The sequence below is a fragment of the Rhinolophus ferrumequinum genome, chromosome X (genome assembly GCF_004115265.2).
Source record: "Rhinolophus ferrumequinum isolate MPI-CBG mRhiFer1 chromosome X, mRhiFer1_v1.p, whole genome shotgun sequence".
NCBI lineage: Eukaryota > Metazoa > Chordata > Mammalia > Chiroptera > Rhinolophidae > Rhinolophus > Rhinolophus ferrumequinum.
The window spans coordinates 69,696,101-69,716,766 of NC_046284.1; the positions used below are offsets into that span (position 1 = coordinate 69,696,101).

The 20,666-nt window shown below is 39.0% G+C and overlaps 1 protein-coding gene across 3 annotated transcripts in view; it reads right to left on the reverse strand.

The window, feature by feature from the left end:
• Window positions 1-17,561, reverse strand: part of APOOL (apolipoprotein O like) — an 84,531-nt gene extending 66,970 nt beyond the window's left edge. Inside the window, exon 1 of one of the 3 annotated variants that reach the window (XM_033103628.1) lies at window positions 17,466-17,561. In XM_033103628.1, coding sequence (XP_032959519.1) covers window positions 17,466-17,480 — 15 coding nt within the window. In that variant the 5' untranslated portion in view covers window positions 17,481-17,561. Of the gene's footprint in view, window positions 1-16,971; window positions 17,387-17,465 lie in introns of those variants that run through there. The other 2 variants (XM_033103717.1, XM_033103709.1) reach the window with 2 other exon arrangements.
• Window positions 17,562-20,666: the final 3,105 nt, after the last annotated feature.

The following is a 20,666-nucleotide window of genomic DNA, read 5'->3' on the forward strand; positions in this document are numbered from 1 at the left end:
GCATTCAACCTTCTATCTTGGACTGGCTGGAAAAATGGCGGAGAGAGGTGAGCCTCTGTAAAGCTCCTCTGGAATTCACAACTAATCGAACAACAATAACTCCACAAAGGACGCGCTGCACAGCAGAAAGGCAAGACGAAGAGGCCCAATACTGAATTCACCTAAAGGTGGGTGAATCGCGCGAGCAGGGGAGAAGGGAAGGGAGAAGTGCGGAGACGGAGACGCACAGGCGGGTGCAGGACACAGACCCAGCTCAGTGCTCCAAGCTCGCTGCATCCCGGAACTACTGCAGCTGCAGGAGAGGGAAGAACTCGGACTGCTAGGGCTCTGCTTATGGCCCACAGGGCTCAGGGGGCAGCATATAACACGGCTGAACCCAACGCTCACAGCAGAGACCTTGCAGAAAAGACTGAGGGAAGAAGGCTGAAAACAGTGGTTTAAGCCCTCACTGCCGAGCACAGAACGGAAGCCTTAGGCACTGAGACTAGCCGCCCCCTCCCTACCCTCCCAGAGCTCGCCCTGCCCCCAACTGCCCGGTGCTAGAAGCGGAACAATAGCAGTGTCAGATCAAAACAATAGAATATTTGCTGTTCTGAGAACTGTGGACGCAGACACAGATTCGAAGCCCAACTAGTTCCGGCAAAGGGGAGGGAGCTGCAGAAGCAGAACGGCTGTGATGGTGGTCGCCACCATTGCTCTGGGCCACCTCTCACAACTCACCCCGCCCTTGGCCCCACTTATCTGGGCAGATCCCTGCAGGAATGAACAGAACTGCTGAAACATACGGGCTCTGAATCTGGTACAGGAAGAGCTTTGGAACTTCAAAAGCTCTCCACATACCCAGACGGACACTGCACCCTGTGACTCAGGTGAACTATTAAGAGATGAGAAGCCCATCTCCCAGAGATCCACCCATTGTGTGAGAAGCTGGAATAGTGCAGAGAAAATATAGTACTACTGTGTGAGAGAGAAAAAAAGGCTGCAGTCAGAGAGAAATTAAAACATTCTACCAACAAGTACTGGAAAACAAAAGAAAGAACTACTCCCTGTTGCAGAAGCCACTCCTGCAGATGTCTAGGAAGAGAAATAATAAATCAGAAATTGCTATGAATAACCAAGGCAACAAGACAGCTCAGAAAGAAAGTGAGAAGTCTCCAGAAAAGAAACTTAAAGATATGGAAATATGTGATTTAAATGACAGAGAATTCAAGAATGCAGTTCTGAAAAAACTCAACGAGATGCAAGAAAACACAGAAAGGCAGTTTAATGAACTCAGAAACGCAATCAAAGAACAACATGAGCATCTTACGAATGAGACTGAAATTTTAAAAAAGAACCAAATAGAATTTCTGCAGATTAAGAACTCAATAGAAGAAATTAAGAATGAAATAAGCAGCTTAGGTACTAGAGTTGACCAGATGGAGGAAAGAATCAGTGACATCAAAGATAGAAACCTGGAAATTACACAGATGGAAGAAGAAAGAGACTTGAGACTTAAAAGAAATGAAAGAACTTTACAAGAACTTTCTGACTCCATCAGAAAGAGCAATATAAGAATAATGGGCATACCAGAAGGAGAAGAAAGAGAGAAGGAACAGAGAATATATTCAAACAAATTGTTGATGAGAACTTCCCAAACTTTTGGACAGAACTGGATCCTTGAATCCAATAAGCAACAGAACACCTAATTACCTCAATCCCAACAAGCCTTCCCCAAGGCACACTGTACTGAAGCTGTCTAAAATCCACGACAAAGAAAAAATCCTCAAGGCAGCCAAGAAAAAGAAGACAGTAACCTACAAAGGAAAGCCCATTATATTATCATCAGATTTTTCAAAAAGAAACTCTACAAGCCAGGAGGGAGTGGAACCAAATATTCTAACTATTGAAAGAGAGAAATTATGAGCCAAGAATAATATATCCAGCAAAGATATCCTTTAGATATGAAGGAGGAAGAAAGACCTTTCCAGACATACAGAAGCCAAGGGAATTTTCTAGTACATGACCTTCACTACAAGAAACACTAAAGGAGGCTATTCGACCACCATCAACAGGGTTAATTTGTGGCAACCGAAACATAAAAAAGGGGAGAGTAAAGGCCTGAACCGGAATATGGAAATGGAGAAAGTAAGTGTGCTGAAGAAAATGGAATATTCTAAACATCAAACTTTCGTTTACATAAACTTAAGGGTAACCACTCAAAAAAAAGAAAAATCCAGAACTAAAATATATGATGTAATAAAAGAAGAAACAGAGGGAAACATCACAGAACACCATCACAGAGAAATAACAGACAACAGAAAAGCAAAGAAAGAATGGAGACACAGCCTTACCAGAAAACTAAAGATAGAATGACAGGAACTCCTCAGATATCAATAATCACCCTAAATGTAAATGGCCTGAACTCACCAAGAAAAAGGCACAGAGTAGCAGACTGGATCAAAAAACTAAACCCAAACATATGCAGTCTCCAAGAGACACATTTCAGCTACAAGAAGCATAGACTCAAAGTGAAAGGGTGGAAATTGACACTCCAAGCAAATGGTACCCAGAGAGTATCAGGTGTAGCCATAATGATATCAGATGAAACAGACTTCAGGATGAAAAAGGTAACAAGACACAAAGATGGACATTTCATAATGGTAAAGGGGACTATACAACAAGAAGACATAACAGTCATCAATATTTATGCCCCCACTCAGGGAGCACCGAAATATACCAAGTAACTACTAACAGAACTAAGGGGAGAAATTGACCAAAACACAATTATACTAGGGGACTTAAATACATCATTGACAGCTATGGATAGATCATCCAAACAGAAAATAAATAACGAAATAGCAGCCCTAAATGACACACTAGATGAAATCGACATAATTGACATATATAGAGCACTTCATCCTAAAACATCAGACTATACATTCTTTTCTAGTGTACATGGAACATTCTCAAGGATAGACCATATATTGGGACATAAAATCAGCCTTAGCAAATTTAAGAAGATTGAAATCATACCAAGCATATTCTCTGATCACAAGGCTTTGAAATTGGATATCAACTGCAAAAAGAAAGCAGGAAAAAACACAAATACATGGACATTAAACAACATACTTTTAAAGAACGACTGGGTCAAAGAAGAAATTAGATGAGAGATCAAAAGATACATAGAAACAAATGACAATGAAAATACATCCTACCAAAATTTTTGGGATGCAGCGAAAGCAGTTTTAAGAGGGAAATTTATATCATTACAGGCGTATCTCAAGAAACAAGAAAAATCCCAAATAAATAACCTCATGTTACACCTTAAAGAACTAGAAAAAGAAGAGCAAGTGAAACCCAAGGTCAGCAGAAGAAAGGAAATAACCAAAATCAGAACAGAACTAGATGAAATAGAGAAGAAAAAGACAATAGAAAAAATTAATGTGACAAAGAGCTGGTTCTTTGAAAAGATTAACAAAATTGACAAAACCTTGGCTAGGCTCACTAAGATAAAAAGAGAGAAGAAACTAATTAACAAAATCAGAAATGAAAAAGGGGAAGTTATCACGGACACCACAGAAATACAAAGGATCATCCAAGAATACTATGAAGGACTATATGCCACCAAATTCAATAACCTACAAGAAATGGACAAGTTCTTAGAAACATATAGCCTTCCAAGGCTGAACCATGAAGAACTGGAAATGGTATCCAGAGAAGTGTTATCAGATGAAACACACTTCCGATCACCAGTAACGAAATTGAATCAGTCATCCAAAACCTTACCAAAAGCAAAAGCCTGGGACCAGATGGCTTCACTAGTGAATTCTACCAAACCTTCAAAGAGGATCTAATACCAATCCTGCTCAAACTCTTCCAAAAAATTGAAGAACAGACAGTACTCCCTAACTCATTTGATGAGGCCAACATTACCCTGATACCAAAACCTGGTAAGGACAACACAAAAAACTACAGACCAATATCTCTGATGAATACAGATGCAAAAATCGTAAACAAAATTCTAGCAAATCTAATACAACAATGCATTAAAAAGATTATTCATCACGACCAAGTGGGGTTCATCCCTGGGGCACAAGGATGGTTCAAAATCCGCAAATCCATCAATGTGATACATCACATAAACAAAATAAAGGACAAAAATCATATGATTATATCAATTGATGCAGAAAAAGCATCTGACAAGATACAACATCCATTTATGATTAAAACACTTAATAAAATAGGTATAAAAGGAAAATGCCTTAACATCATAAAGGCCACATATGCCAAGCCCTCAGCTAATCTCTTAATTAATAGTGAAAAACTGAAGCCCTTTGCTCTACGTACAGGAACACCACAGGGCTGTCCCCTAAAACAGGCAAGAGAAAGAAATAAAAGCCATCCACATTGGGAATGAAGAAGTTAAGTTATCACTCTTTGCAGATGACATGATGCTATATATAGAAAACCCTAAAGACTCCACCAAAAAGCTATTGGAAACAATCAACGAATACAGTAAAGTTGCTGGCTACAAACTCAACGTACAAAATCCATTCCATTCCTATATACTAACAATGAAATCTCAGAAAAAGAAATGCAAAAAACAATTCCTTTTGCAATTACAGCAGAAAGAATGAAATACCTAGGAATAAACTTAACTAAGGATGTGAAGGACCTATATGCTGAAAACTTTCAGACATTTTTCAAAGAAACTGAAGAAGACACAAAGAAATGGAAAGACATTCCATGCTCATGGACTGGAAGAATCAACATAGTTAAAATGGCCATATTACCCAAAGCAATGTACAAATTTAATGCAATCCCCATCAAAATCCCAATGGCATTTTTTAAAGAAATAGAACAAAAAATCATCAGATTTGTTTGGAACAACCAAAGACCCCAAATAGCCAAAGCAATCTTAAGAAAAAAGAACAATACTGGAGGTATCACACTCCCTGACTTTAGCTTGTACCACAGGGCTACAATAATCAAAACAGCATGGTATTGGCAGAAAAACAGACACACAGACCAATGGAAAAGAATTGAGAACGCCGAAATAAAACCACATAAATATCGACAGATAATTTTTGACAAAGAAGCTAAAAACATACAATGGAGGAAAGACAGCCTCTTCAATAAATGGTGCTGGCAGAATTGGATAGCCGCGTGCAAAAGAATGAAACTGGACTGCTATCTGTCGCCATGTACCAAAATTAATTCAAAATGGATCAAAGACTTAAACATAAGGCTTGACACAATAAACTTCATAGAAGAAAACATAGGTACTAAACTTATGGACTTTGGGTTCAAAGAGCATTTTATGAATTGGACTCCAAAGGCAATGGAAGTAAAAGCTAAAATAAACGAATGGGACTGTATGAAACTTAAAAGCTTCTGCACAGCAAAAGAAACCATCGACAAAATAAAGAGGCAACCAAATGAATGGGAGAAGATTTTTGCAAACAGTGCCTCCGATAAGAGGCTAATATCCAAAATATACAAGGAACTCATGCAACTCAGCAACAAAAAAACAAACAACCCAATTGAAAAATGGGCAGAGGACCTGAAGAGACATTTCTCCAAAGAGGACATACAAATGGCAAATAGACATATGAAAAAATGCTCAACATCACTAATCATCAGAGAAATGCAAATAAAGACCACAATGAAATATCACCTCACCCCAGTCAGAATGGCTATCATCAACAAGACAAATAGTAACAAGTGTTGGAGAGGCTGTGGAGAAAAAGGAACCCTCATACACTGTTGGTAGGAATGCAGACTGGTGCAGCCGTTATGCAAGGCAGTGTGGAGGTTCCTCAAAAAATTACGAATAGAATTACCATATGAGCCAACAATCCCTCTACTGGGTATCTACCCAAAAAAATCTGAAACCATTTATACATAAAGACACGTGTGCTCCAATGCTCATTGCAGCTTTGTTTATGGTGGCCAAGACATGGAAACAATCAAAATGTCCTTCGATAGATGAATGGATAAAGAAGTTGTGGTATATATACACAATGGAATACTATTTGGCGGTAAGAAAAGATATATAGGAACATTTGTGACAACATGGATGGATCTTGAGAGTATAATGCTAAGCGAAATAAGTCAGACAGAAAAAGCACAGAACCATGATTTCACTGATACGTGGTATGTAAACCAAAAACAACAAATGAACAAGACAAACAAGTGAGAAACAAAAACTCATAGACACAGACAATAGTTTAGTGGTTACCAGAGGGTAAAGGGGGTGGGGGGTGGGAGATGAGGGTAAGGGGGATCAAATATATGGTGATGGAAGGAGAACTGACTCCGGGTGGTGAACACACAATGGGATTTATAGATGATGTAATACAGAATTGTACACCTGAAATCTATGTAATTTTACTAACAATTGTCACCCCAATAAATTAAAAAAAAAAATTTCTATCTTGGTGTGTCTGAATGAGGAAGAGAGAAATGAGAACATTTTATACGTAAAGGATATGGTAACCAAATAAATACATTTTATACTGCTAAGGATTATTTATGCCATTAAAAAGATCAGAGTAACCATCGAGGGTCTAAAAGAAATAAAAATAAATATAAGAAGAAACGAGGCTTTAAATAAATAATTTTAATGAAAATTGATAAATTTTTACTTAATAAAAACTTTAATAAAAATTGACACCAATAAATTTCTACTTGTTTGAGAGAACTGATGTTCACTGTCATGAGAGAAAGCTTATCAACCACTGACATGAAGGAGGTGTGACTTAAATTGGGATGAAGGTCACAAGAAATATGGCACAATACTATGTGCTAGGAATTTAATGATACTTTTAAATACTAAGAATAACAACAGCAGCTAGAAATTATTGGACATTTGCTATAGCCTGGGATAGTGTTGTTCATACCATATATTACCTACTTGGTATTTCCTAGTATAAAACCCTAGGAAATAAGTACTATTCTTATCCTAATTGTTCAGATAAGAAAATTGAGGTTTAGACAGAGTAAGTGATTTGCCCAGTCACGCAGCCAGTAGTATATGGCAGAGCAAGGAAACTCTCACAGGAGTCCAAGAGGACTTGCATAACAGCATTATTCATAATTATTTATAATATTGGCAACCAGTTGCAGATAAAGACCCAAGAAAAGTCGGCTTTCTCTAGCCAAAAGACCAGGAAAGAGGTGGTCTAGCAAGACATAAAACTTTTAAACAACAGCCACTCTACTGTAGCCAAACATCACAGACAAAACTAAAGCTATACCTTCACCCCTACAAGCAAAAGCTGAGGGGAGAGCCTAGACTTCCACTCTGGCTAGGCTGAAATAAGGCATTCTTACACTCCCCATCCCACCAGCATGGTGTTAGAGAAGGTGGATCTTTCATCCTTGCCAGGGGGTAATGAGCTCTGGCCCCCAAAACATCAGTGGAGAACACATGGGGAACCTTGATATCCATCACCACCTGATGGTAATAAGGCACCCTGCCCCTTCTCTGCAGAAGGCCCAGTGGAGAGTCAGAATATTCACCATCATCAAGTGGTAACAAGGTCACCCCAATGGCGATGTTAGTATGGGGAGCACTAACAAGGTACTCCTATCCCTCCCAGCCACAGTGTTAAGAGTAGAGGCCTAGTGGGAGAACTAAACCTCCACCCTTGCACAGTAATGTTGCAAGTAATAACAATAACAATAACACACTCATCCTTAGGTGTCAAGACAGACTGAGCAGGGGACCTTGACTTCTACCACCCACACCTGGTAGTAACAAGGCAGCACTGCCCTTCCCCTTGCCAGAGGAGTGTTAGAGAAAGCCAACTAAAACAGAAGTTTTGAATACAATCCAGAGCATTATATCAAAATATCAAAATATGTCAGGATCAATTAAAAACTACTCATAACAAGAACCAGGAAAATCTCAACTGGAATGGAAAAGGACAGTAGACAGATCCCAACATTAAGGTCAGAGAAGTTGGAATTATCTAACAAACACTTTAGATCAGCCATCATAAAAATATTTCAACAAGCAATTATGAAGATACCTGAAGCAAATTAAAAAGTAGAAAGTCTCAACAAAGAAATGTAAGATATAAAGGAAAACCAAATGGAGACATTAGAACAGAACAATATGACTGGAAAAAAAACAAAAATCTCAATGGATGAACGCAACAGCAGAATAGAAGTGACAGAAGAAATGGATGACAACTTCCCAAATTTGGCAAAATACATAAAACCCACAGATACAAGAATCTGAGCAATTTCCAAATATGATAAACCCAAAGAAATTCATATCAAAACACATCATAGTTGAACTTCTGAAAACTAAAGAAAAAGAAAGATCTTAACGACAGCAAAAGAGAAACAATTTACCTCTAGGGGAAAAAATGATTCAAATGACTGTGTCAGAGTATTAAATGATTGTGGTGGACTGCATAATATCCCCATCCCAAAGATTTTGATATCTGAATCCCCAGAAGCTATGAATATGTTCCCTAACATGGTAAACAGAACTTTACAGATGTGATTAAGTTATGGATATTTAGATGAAGATATTATGGTGGATTATCAGGGTAGCCCCAGTATAATCACAACTGTCCTTATCAAGAGGCTGAGGGACATTGAACTATGGAAAAGAAATAGTGAAGTAATATGGCATGTGAAAGACTTGACCAGCCATTGCTGGGTTTCAATATGGAGCAAGTAGTCATGAAACAAGGAACACAGGTGGTCTCTAGAAGCTTTTAGAAAAGACAAAGAAATGGATGCATCCCTAGAACCTCCAGAAAAAATGCAGGTCTACCAAAACTTTTACTCCAGTGAAACTGATTTTGGATTTCTATTCTCCACAATTGCAAGGTAATAAATTTGTGTTGTTTTTACCACTGAGTCTGCGGTAATACGTTACATCAGCAATAGGAAACTAATATAAGGGTCAGTCCACAGAGAACCATTTTTTTTTAACTAAACATATTTACCATAGGACCCAGTGATCACATTTCTGGGCATTTCTTCCAGGGAAATGAAAACTTACACACACACAAACTCCTGTACACAATATTTCATAGCAGTTTTATTTGTAAGACCCCCAAACTGTAAACGTGCGTTTGGTTTTGAATGGCACTGTGAGGAACTTGCTGAAACCTCTCCCTCAGAGACACATCTATTAAAACAGTCACATTAACAAATGTTTGGATATGGATCAAAGGGCTTACAACAAAGTGAGGTGCCTTTATTGAACAAAATTTATAGAACTTGGTAAAAAAAGAGGCAATTGCATTCAAATTAGAGCCTGTACCCACCCACCCCCCAAGTGTTAACTCCCATCTTACACAGATCTGTGAGCTAAAAAAGGGATTCAAGATGGATTTGGCAGCTGGTGAAAACTGGTAGCTACCATATATTAGGCTGGTGCAAAAGTAATTGCAGTTTTTGCAGTTTTTAACCTTTTAAACCGCAATTACTTTTGCACCAATCTAATATGCTGAGTCTCCATCCCTAGCTCCTGCTTCATACAGAGGATTCAGGAAAGCAGCTGGCGAAAATTCCATTCCCCTATTGCCTCACATCACTGTGTTGCTGAAGAGCTGTTCTGATACTCACAACACCTGATTAAAATCTGCATTCCCCAGGCTGGTGGTGCAAAAGAGCTACTCCAGGTGCATTTGGCAGGGGTTCTACTGAGGGGAGAATCAGAACAAGCCTCAAAGACTGGCAATACCCTACTGCTCCCAAGGGCCTAGACTTTATTTGGACCAGACTGCAGGGCAATTTATTACCCAGGGTGTTGTGAAAAAAAAAAAAAACTATCAGCTAGCAATCAGTGGAGACTAACAACTCGGTATGTGTCATGCAGGGTCTCTGGTCCCACTCCCCGCACAAGAATGCAGGATATGGTGAGGCCAAAAAGGAACACCTACGGAGCCATAGATAGTGGAGTCATACCACTATAGTCTCGCTGGCGGCTGGGTTGGAGACACAGGGAGCAGGAGCCACACTGTCCGCAACCTGCTGTCCACTTCTCTGTAATCTGCAACCCACACACCACTGTGCTAACTGCAGTCCGCACTTGCTAGCTCAGCCACCATCCACTTGCTAGCCCCCATTTTCTGTTAGCGTAGCCATGGCAGTTATATTAGTGGCCAATGGCTCACTGGTTACAGCTGACGGCCAACTAGCCACAGCTGATGGCCATCCAATCACAGTTGATGGCCATTTACTACCTGAGCCAGCACCTTTCCACGTGACGCCGAGAGCCTGGAAACTGCACTCCTGGCTCTGTCCCCACACAAGCTCATTAGTAACAACTGAAAATCTTAGTGGTTTAAGGTGCTTAAGCACAACCTCTGATCAACCTGCCTGATCATTAAGCAGTGCCAAAACAGGGAAAATTCTAGGAATCTAGGTTTAAAGATAAAAATAGGAAAGAACATCTGGGCAGGGATATCTGAAAATGCACACTACAGGGAAAAGAAATGTCACAGAGTTAGTCCAGAGAAGTGACTAAACAAACAAATAAGCAAACAAGCAACAACAATAACAAGCACCCCCTACTCCCATGCTAGAGAAACCAGAGTTGCTATATTACCTAAAATGTACAGTTTACAACAAAAAAAAATAAATAAAACCTGTAAAGAAACAGGGAAAAAAATGGCAATATACTTCTTTTCCATTTCAAAGGGGAGAAAAAGCGGGGGCTTGATGTGCAATTTCTGCCCAATAGGCCTACTCTGTAGTAATTAATGACTAGCCAACCAATCAGATCCTCTCTCTAGGAAAGTCTGAATGTAAAGCATACGGATTAGCAGAAGCAGATCCATTCAGTAATGAGAATGGTAACCACCAGAGTTGGTATGGTTTCTTGAATGTTCTTCTTGAGGTTTGTTTCTCTGGTGAGCCAATTTCCTAGCCTTTCTTCCTAACTGATGTATCCTTCCATTAAACTATTACTTAAGATAACTTGAACATGCCTCCGTTCTTCATAACCTGGAAAAGCCTAATACTGTTTTCTATAGTCTGTAGAAAAGCCACATATAAGCACACTCCCACCCCAAAATTAGTGGTTCTCAAACCTAGCAACAAATCAGAATCGCCTGATGGGCTTTAAAATCATTAAAATGTCCCATATGGGCTGGGGCTCAGGCATCAGTACTTCCCCTCTCCCTTCTCCCATCTCCCCCCCCACTCCGGTTCAAGCCATTGTTTCTCAGTCTAGTTGTGTAGGACACAGCTCCCTGTCCCATGCTGGTATTATGAGCCTTGGCACTCCCCGCCAGCTGAGGCAGTCGGTCACTGGTTGTCGGTCACCGGTTGTCGGTCAGCCGCTCACAGCAGCTCACAGCAGCTCATGGCAGCTCACGCTGGCTGCTGGCCACTCATGCTGCATGCTGGCCACTCATGCTGGCCACCGGCCGCTCATGACAGCACACGTTAGCCCACGGCAGCTCACGGCCAACCTCCGGCTGCTCACAGCAACCCACCTCAAGGGAGAGTTGTTGTTCACAATCTTAGCTGTAGAGGGCGCAGCTCACTGGCCCATATGGGAATAGAACCAGCGACCTTGGCGTTAGGAGCTCGGCGCTCCAACTACCTGAGCCACCAGGCTGGCCGAGTACTTTTTTTTAAGCTCCCCAGATAATTCCAATGCACAGTTAGGATTAGGGTACATTGACTTACATGAGCCCAATGTGCCACAATATTAGAGAACCTTTGAATCCACGATCTAAGCAATCTTTTATTTCCATATTCAATGAGGTTCACCGAACACTAACAGATTTCTGTGAGGATGGCATCACACGGAATAGTTCAGTCAGGTGACTGTAGGAGGAGGCTGTGCACAGATCATTTTCCCTTTATGGCATAAAGTGACGTCCTGGAACCTATCCCAAGCATGTCTAAATACACTAAGGATTTCGAAGCATAACTTTCAAAGTTACACTAAAAATAAAGATGTTGAACAATGCTAAGAGAAAACAGAAAAACTGATTTTGCTGGGGATAACCACCAGTCTTTTCAAGTATAAACTTCATTTTGTTAGGTTCCAAGTATTTTCTTGTATAAGTCACATGAAACAAAGAAGAGGAAAGAAAAGAGCCAAGGACTAAATTTGACACAACGGAATATACGGCTGGTATTATCAAGGATTTTGAAACCCTAAGGCCTATGATGTGCATGTTTCTTCCCATCCACACTATCCTTCGCCCAAGTTCCAACACATAATCCCAGATCACATATCATCTGTATTCTAATTCCTGCAGTGCTCTGTATTTTCTCTCCACTGACCAAACTTCCTGCTACTCCTCAAAACTCCAAAAGCCATTCCATGTGTCTACCTTCCGTCTCCTTGCCTGAAATGAAACACAACTGTCCCCTGAGGTCACAGCAATCCTGAAGTGGAGGCTAGTCAATGTGCAACCCTCATGTGGAGGCTAGTCAATGTGTCCCAGGGATCGGAGGTAGAGTCTGTCTCCTTCCGGATTCCCAATGCTGCTTCTAAGCCATTACTTCTTCACCCCCAGGTAAAAACTTCTGTTCTTGTTAGTAAGGAAATGGAACAACTGGAAACTTCAATAATGGGAATGTAAATTGGTACAACCACTTTGGATAACTAAAGTTGTATGCCCTATGACCTGGTGCTCCCACTCCTAGTTATACATTAAAAAGAAATGTGCGCTTACACGTACCATAAGGACATATACAAGAATGTTCACAGGTGCATTATTTGTAATAGCTCAAAACTGAAAATAATTCAAATATCCATCAACAGTAGAATGGATAAACAAATCCTGATATATTCACCTTCTGGAACATCATACAGCAATAAGAATAAATGAACTAGAGTTACATGCATAATGGCTGAATCTCAGGAACATAATATTGGGTGAAAGAAACAAAGTAGACAACAAAGTAAATATTGCATAATTCCATTTATATGACGTTAAAAAATAGGCAAAATTAATATGGTGGAGGGCAACTATGTGGGGGAACAAAGGGAGGGTTTATGGGCTTCTGGCAATGTTTTATATATATATATATATATATATATATATATATATATATATACACTTTTTTTTTTAATTTGGGTGCTTGTTAATCAAGTATGATCATCTTGTGAAACTTAACCAAGCTACCATAATTTGTGTATTGTACTAAATGTACGCTATACTTCAATAAAAAAAAAGTTTACATAAAGGAAAGAAAAGTAATTCTGCTCCTTTGAGGTTCATACCATCCATTTATTCATCCTTAGCACTATCATCTACCTGTTTCCTGGTTACTTCATCACAATCAAAGATTAAGGATCCTGGTTAAAGTCTCTTCTATACTCCAAATCCTGCCACAACTCTGAGTGACTTTAATGTCCATGTAGACGAACCACCCAAAGGCCTCATCTCACTGTTCCCTGACCTCATCTCCACAGACCTTCATATTCACTCCACTGTAGCTACCCACTCCGAGAATACCTTGAATTTATCATTACCCAGAACTTGTTACAGCTAAAATCAGAAACTTAACAAGCTTTTCTCTGACTACAACCTCCTACTGCAGCTGTGATTTCCTTACTACTCTACTCCTGTTCTTTGAGCTAATAAAATTACCTACCTTAGAAAACTTTTCGTGAGAATTAAATGAAATAACGTGCATTAACAACTTAGCAGTGTCTGCCACACAGGAAGTGTTCAGTAAATAGTAGCCACATTTCGATATTAAGTATTTTATTATAAACAAGTTCTTTTTCAGGACCCAAATTTTCCTCAAATTCACTCAATCTCTGGCATTAATAAATATGGCTTTTGTTTGACTGGGGATAATCACCAGTCTTTTCAAGTATAAACTTCAAAATGAAGTTTATACTTGAAAAGTATATTACACTCCTCCCAATCCTTTTAAATGAAGGCCAGTTCTCCAGCCATTCAGATTCAAGAAGTCATCAGGATCACACGGTCACTCTATTCTTAATTTTTTGAGGAGCCTCCATACTGTTTTCCATAGTGGCTGTACCAATGTACATTCTCACCAGTAGTGTGTGAGGGTTCCCTTTTCTCCACAGCCTCTCCAACATTTGTTCTTTCTAATCTCATTGATAATAGCCATTCTAACATGTGCGAGGTGTGATCCAGCTATCCCTCTTATGGGTATCTATCCAAGAATTTTTAAAACACTTATTCATAAAAAATATATGTACCCTTATGTTCACTGCAGCATTATCCACAATAGCCAAGACGTGGGAACAGCCAAAGTGACCTTTGACAGATGACTGGATAGAGAAGATGTGGAATACTACTCAGCATAAAAAAGATTAAATGTTGCTATCTGTAACAATATGGATGGATCTTGAGTGTATTATGCTAAGTTAAATAAGTCAGAAAAGGACAAGAACTGTATGATTTCACTCATATGTGGGATATGAAACAAAAAGCCAATGAACAAACAAACAAAAAAACAAACTCATAGACACAGACAACAGAATGGTAGTCATCAGAGTAGAAGGGGGGGTGTAGGGAGGATGAAGAAAGTAACGGGGGTCAAATACATGGTGATTGAAAGAGACTAGACTTCCATTGGTGAGCACACAGTAGAGTATACAGATGTCATAAAGTTGTACACCTGAAATTTATATGTCATTAACCAATTTTAACCCAATAAATTTAATAAAAGGTAAAATTCTACTAAAATCTAATAAGACAACAATGAAAAAAAGAAGTGAGTAGGTGAGATCACCACAGGTCTTGTTCCTCAAGGCTAGTTCCACATCAATGTCCCACCATCACATCTGCTCAACAAGCTCTTTTATTTCAAGCTGTATGTAAACTTTATTTTCAGAGTTATCTACCAACCTTCAGGAGTTTTCTCTACCTTACTCCTTGTTATTAAACCCTGGAGCTTCAGGACTCAGATAATGTGATTTCAGATCCAGTTCTACTGCATACTACTGTGTGACTGTGGGCAAGTTACTCAACCTTTCTAAGCTTCAGTTTCCTTACCTGTAAAATGCTAATAGTAACAGTAGCTACTCATAGGGCCACTGTGATGCACAAATGAAAAAAATCACATAAAATGCTTTGCAAAATGCTTAGCACAGTAAATATTCAATAGCATAGTAAGTGTGATTATTATTCTTTCCTTTATACTACTTCTTGGCACATTTCCCCTTGTCTCCAAACCTGCTCAGGTCTGTCTCCTGCCCTCTCCCCCCAGTTTTACTGAGATATAATTGACATACAGTCTCCTGACTTTTTTTTTTTTTATGAAAAGACATCTTTTCTGGAATTTGCTACCCTCATCCCAAGATTTCGTTTTTTTCTTTCACCACAACACTTCTCTAAAAAATAATATACACCATCCTTTCAGAGGACGCAAGAATTAGTGGAAAGATCATGCAGTATGGAGCCAAATATACCTGTGTTTCAACATGGCTCTTCCACTTAGCAGCTGTGTAAGACCTAGAGCAAGCACTTTTTCTAAGCCTCAGTTTTTTCAGATTTAAAATGGGCAAACTACCAATTTCTCAGTGTCATCAAGAGGATTAAACAAATAATACATGTAAAGCAGCTAGCCAAGGTAGGTGCTAAATGAATAACAATTTCCTACCCTTTATCCTTTCCTTAACCACTTATAATCTAGGCTCTCCCTGTACGACTTTACTTAGACTTCTTTATCTCACTTCAGCTCTCCTTAGCATTATGAATTTGGGCAATTTACTTGACTTCTCTAAACCTTAGTTTTTCATTTGTAAAATGGTGATCATAATATCTACAACATAAAGCTGTCTTGAGAATTAAGTGAAATGCATATGTAAGTATGTTAGCATGGTACCTGGCCTTGTTGTAAGCACTTAAGAAACAGTAGCTGCCAGTAACTTATTAATGGCCACATCAAAAGAGTGTTCAACTCTCTCTCCTTCTCTAGGCTTCAGTGACAACATGCTATTCTGGTTTGCTCCTGAGGCAAGGCACTTCTCTTACTCTAAATCACAGTTGTTTGTGTTATATGTTGCATCTCCACTGCTTAATCTCTTTTATCTTCATTGTCTGGCACTTATTTACTCATGTAGAATTTATTGCGTATCTAATATAAGTCACACCTGTGCTAGGGACTAAGGATACAAAAAATAATGTCATAATTACTGTCCTCGAATACCTTATAGTTTAGGAGGGTAGAACATACAAGTAAACAGTCTATTATTTGCAATGTGATAATTCCTATGGTAAGAGTATGCACAGTGTCTTCTGGGAGCACAATGAGGAGTTATTTAAATTGGAATGCAGAGGTGCAGGTCACTATCTTCTAAAAGAAATTTTGTGTTTAGCATGTGGGGAGGCAGTACACAATTATCTGTTAAATGAATGAATGAATTATGAATAGAAACTACCTAGATGAGGATCGGAAAGGGCACTTCAGACCCAGAGAAAGAGAAGGGGAAAAGGCTTGGAGTGCAAATGTTAGGTGAGTTCCTGAGAAACAGATGAAGCTGAAAAGCCAAGGCATGGGTGGGGTGTTGTAGACATGGGAGTCTGACCTGACCCCAGAGGGCAGATAATGAAGTGCCAAACGGTTTTTGAGTAGGAGAGAGGCATAATCAGGTTTGCATTTTAGTAGAAGTACTATTCTGGCAGTGCAGAGGAAAATGGATTCCATGAGAGCCAGGCTAGAAGCAGCAAGTCCAGTCAGAAGGATGTCGTGAATTATGAGAGCCAGAATTGCAGAAATGGAGTGAGAATGGCGAATCAAGATGGACACTGAGCCAATTTAAACCGACTGAATTATTTATATTTGTATTTCCTGGAAGCAGTGCATTTAACACTTACAACACCTACACAAACATAGGTATTTTTTGACTACTATTATTGAAACCTACTTAGGGAACGAACTGCAGTTAGCAGCCAGCTAAGTCACTTCCTGCACACAGATTCCTAAGTGGCACCTTTCCCCACACAGAACTCAAAGGAAACTTAGGCTTGTTACTCAGACGCGGAGACTGACAACAGTAATACAAACCCGTGCACTTCAGAAAAACTCAGACGTCTCTATCCTGGTCCGTTTCACTCCAAATAACATTTGAACAACGTCCTTCAAAGGGTCATGAGGCCCCGCCCTGTGCACCCAAATGCCCGGGATTCTTTCTTCTTTGTTTCAGCTCAAGACCCAAAAGTCTGCCGCTGCTTGTCGCCCGGCCGACCACTTTCACCCAGCCTTTTCCCAGGTTTCCACCTGTGCCGCTGTATAAAGTCAACAGCAGAGCGTTTAGGAGAGAGCGCAGTCCCGGGCAGAGTAAACTCTTAAGAGGAGAAGCGGTGTCTTCAGGCTTTAAACTTTAAAGATTCCCTGACATTGCGAATTCTCTCAAAACCCACCATCACCCCGCCTCTTGCTGTGGGGCTCCCTGCTGTAGTTTGGAGAGTCCCTTCTATAGTTACTAGACTGCTGTCTGCACTCAGAGAAACTAAGCAAGTTTTGTTTTTTGTTTTGGGTTTTTTTTTTTTTTTACTTACCCTAATGGCCGCCATGTCCGTGACCCTCTCTGCTCAACTTTTCCTACGGAGAGCCGAGAAGGACAAAACAGTAGGGACTGAGCCCCTACTACAGTCCACACTCGGTTACACCCCTTCTCTGCTGGTTCCCGCCCTTTCTCCGCCCTCCTAGAGCTTCTTCCCTAAGCTGCAACCCTAGTGATCTTACGGAGAAACGATTCGTTCCTGTGGTTGACTGTCCCTATCCCTGATAAAACTTTTCAGAATATTCTCCATAGTCTCCCTGAAAGCTCTTTTGCTGGGTGCAGAACTTTTTATTACTTTTATTCTTTCGTGCATACGAGGGCTGAAAATTAAGTTCGCAAACTTGTTGCAACCATGTTACGAATCTTTTTTTTTGTATCAGAGGTATTAGTCATTATGAATTTGTACTAACTGGACAAATCGTTAACCAAGTTTATTATTTAGAAGTGCAGAAAAGGCTGCGTGAAAAAGACGACCTGGAATTTTTCGCCAACAGTTGATGGCTCTTGCATCATGACAATGCACCAGCTCACAGGGCACTGTCTGTGAGGGAGTTTTTAGCCAGTAAACAAATAACTGTATTGGAACACCCTCCCTAATCACCTGATCTGGCCCCTAAGGACTTCTTTCTTCACCTGAAGATAAAGAAAATATTGAAAGGAAGACATTTTGATGTCATTCAGGACATCAAGGGTAATAGGACAACAGCTCTGATGGCCATTCCAGAAAAAAAAGAGTTCCAAAACTGCTTTGAAGGATAGACTGCTTTGAAGCTGGCATCAGTGCTAGCTTCCCAAGGGGAGTACTTTGAAGGGGACGGCAGTGTTATTCAGCAAAGAGGTTTGTAGCACTTTTTCTAGGATAACATTGTGATGGTAATTGTCTGACCTCGTATGTGTTTGTCTCGATAAGAATTTAAAACTCAAGTCCAGCTGCCTTAATAAATAACTATATAGTCACAAACAAAACGTTATCTCTCTGATATGTAGACAAGTTCATACATTCCAAGAGTATGTCACTAAGCCCCTGCTGTATGGCAGGCACTTGTTCAAGGCACAGAATAAAACATAGTGTCTTCCCTCTTGTAACTTACTGTTCCAGGAGAAAAAGAGAGACAAATAAATGTCACAAAGTGCCAGATGCTATGAAGGAAAATAAAACAGTATGGGTTTAGATATGTTAAGGAAAGGCTTTCTGATAAGGTGACATTTGAGAACTCCTGAAAGATAAGGAAGAGTGTTCTATGCAGAAGGAACAGCAATGAATAAGGCCAGTGTGGCTAGAGTGATAAGTTTAGAGGGAGAGAAATAACACATTGTATAGGGGCTTTCTGTACCACCATACAGATTTTGGATTTGATTCTGAATAAGATGGGAAGTATTGGAGTGTTTTGAGCAAAGATGTGGCATGATCTACACTAGATTTTTAAAAAGGACCATTTTGGTGCTGTGTGGAAAATACATTGTGGATAGGTGCAGTATTCTCAACAAGAGCAAGATCTCCCTTAGGTTTCCAGTGAATGATTCCAAGGAAAGAAGATGCTCATAATCTGCCCATCAACATACCCAACATTAATTCATTTCTTCAATTCAACAAATACTTAAGTGCAAACTGTATACCAGGCATTGGTGATGTACCTAGCATATTTGACACCCGAAGCAGATCATTTTTTTAGCAGTCTCCTCCTCTATATGGCAAAATTATTTTAAGAAGTAATGATGAAATTAAACTATTAATACCATAAAGGTATTAAATACCATAAAGCCCATAAAACAGAATGATTTTTTTTCTTTTATTAAACTTCTTTATCTGTCTATCTATCTATTATGCCAGTATAAAATTAAAATAGAAAACAGATAGTACAGTACAAAAAAAAGGAAAAAGTAATCAATTGATGTTTTCTAATTGTTTTAATGTAATTTTTAAAGGAGAAAGAATTTATACCTACACATTGGTCTACCATAGTAATGAATACTATTACAGTTCCTGCTTAGAGCTTTAACATCTGCATATTTGTCAATGACTTCATCAGAATTTAATATTTCTGCATATTCGATAGATGTCATAGGTAGATTTGATAATCTATCTTTGTTCATAGTTGATAAACACTTTTTATTAATTTTAATATTAGTAAAATTTATTTCATATTAAGCAAGAGATATATGAATAGGAAAGGTCTTAAAATTGTGAACAAGTTTGGAGGAGAATCACAAAAATCTTATCTCATAAATTTCATGAATTACAGTACTATCCATGCTTTTGTTTCTTCAGACTCAAATCCACAGGTATTCAAATTTTCCATCGTTGAAAATTTCAACTAAAATGTTTTCACCAGAAATTAATCATAGATTTCTTTAATAGTTGGCAAAAAACTTCAGAAGTTCTTTTTCTTCTTATATAAAAATCAGTGAAAATATCTGAATGAGAGGAAACTTTGACATCATTTGGTCCATTGCTCTAGAACAAGTGTCCAGTAGTGCTTGGTGCAAATGATCAAGGCATTTGGATACACTGCCCTTTTGGTTTCTTCAGGCAATGTCAGACCAGCATCTTCTGTCTTTTCTCCTGCTATTGTTGTTTTAACATTTGAATATTTTGTCTATGTAAATATTCATTTCCTTACATTGTGTTGCTTGGTAAATGTTTTTCTCCACAATTTCTGTGACCAAATCTTCAAGGAACGATTTAAAGCCTAGTCTTTTATTTTGCATTGCTCAAGGCTAATTCTAGCTGTTCACATATATTTTTCTGTCTGATTAATAATCTCATCTAAAGTTTCACGCCAGAAAAATTCAAATTCAGTAAAATATTTCATGTATGAGTTAAAAGTTTCATTTTTCTAACAAAAAATTACACCTGGAATTTTGCACTGTTTCAGTATTTTAAATTTTAAACATAAATGAAAACACAAAGTGGTCATACAAGATGGCAGACTTGAAGTAACCCTCGATTATAATCACTGTGCTATCATTGTTCATTTCTAATCTACTTTTTAAATGCAGGGTATGTAGCACCACAGGGGGTGGAGACACAAACTGCACCAAAGCTGAGCTCCAACAATTTGGAAACTTTGTGAACTTGTTCTCTAAAGGAATATGTGTAGTTCAGTCAACATTTTTATTGGAGACCTACTGTATAACAGGGAATTCTCCAAATTAACTTTCACGAAGCACACGATGTTTGTTAAAGGATAAGTTA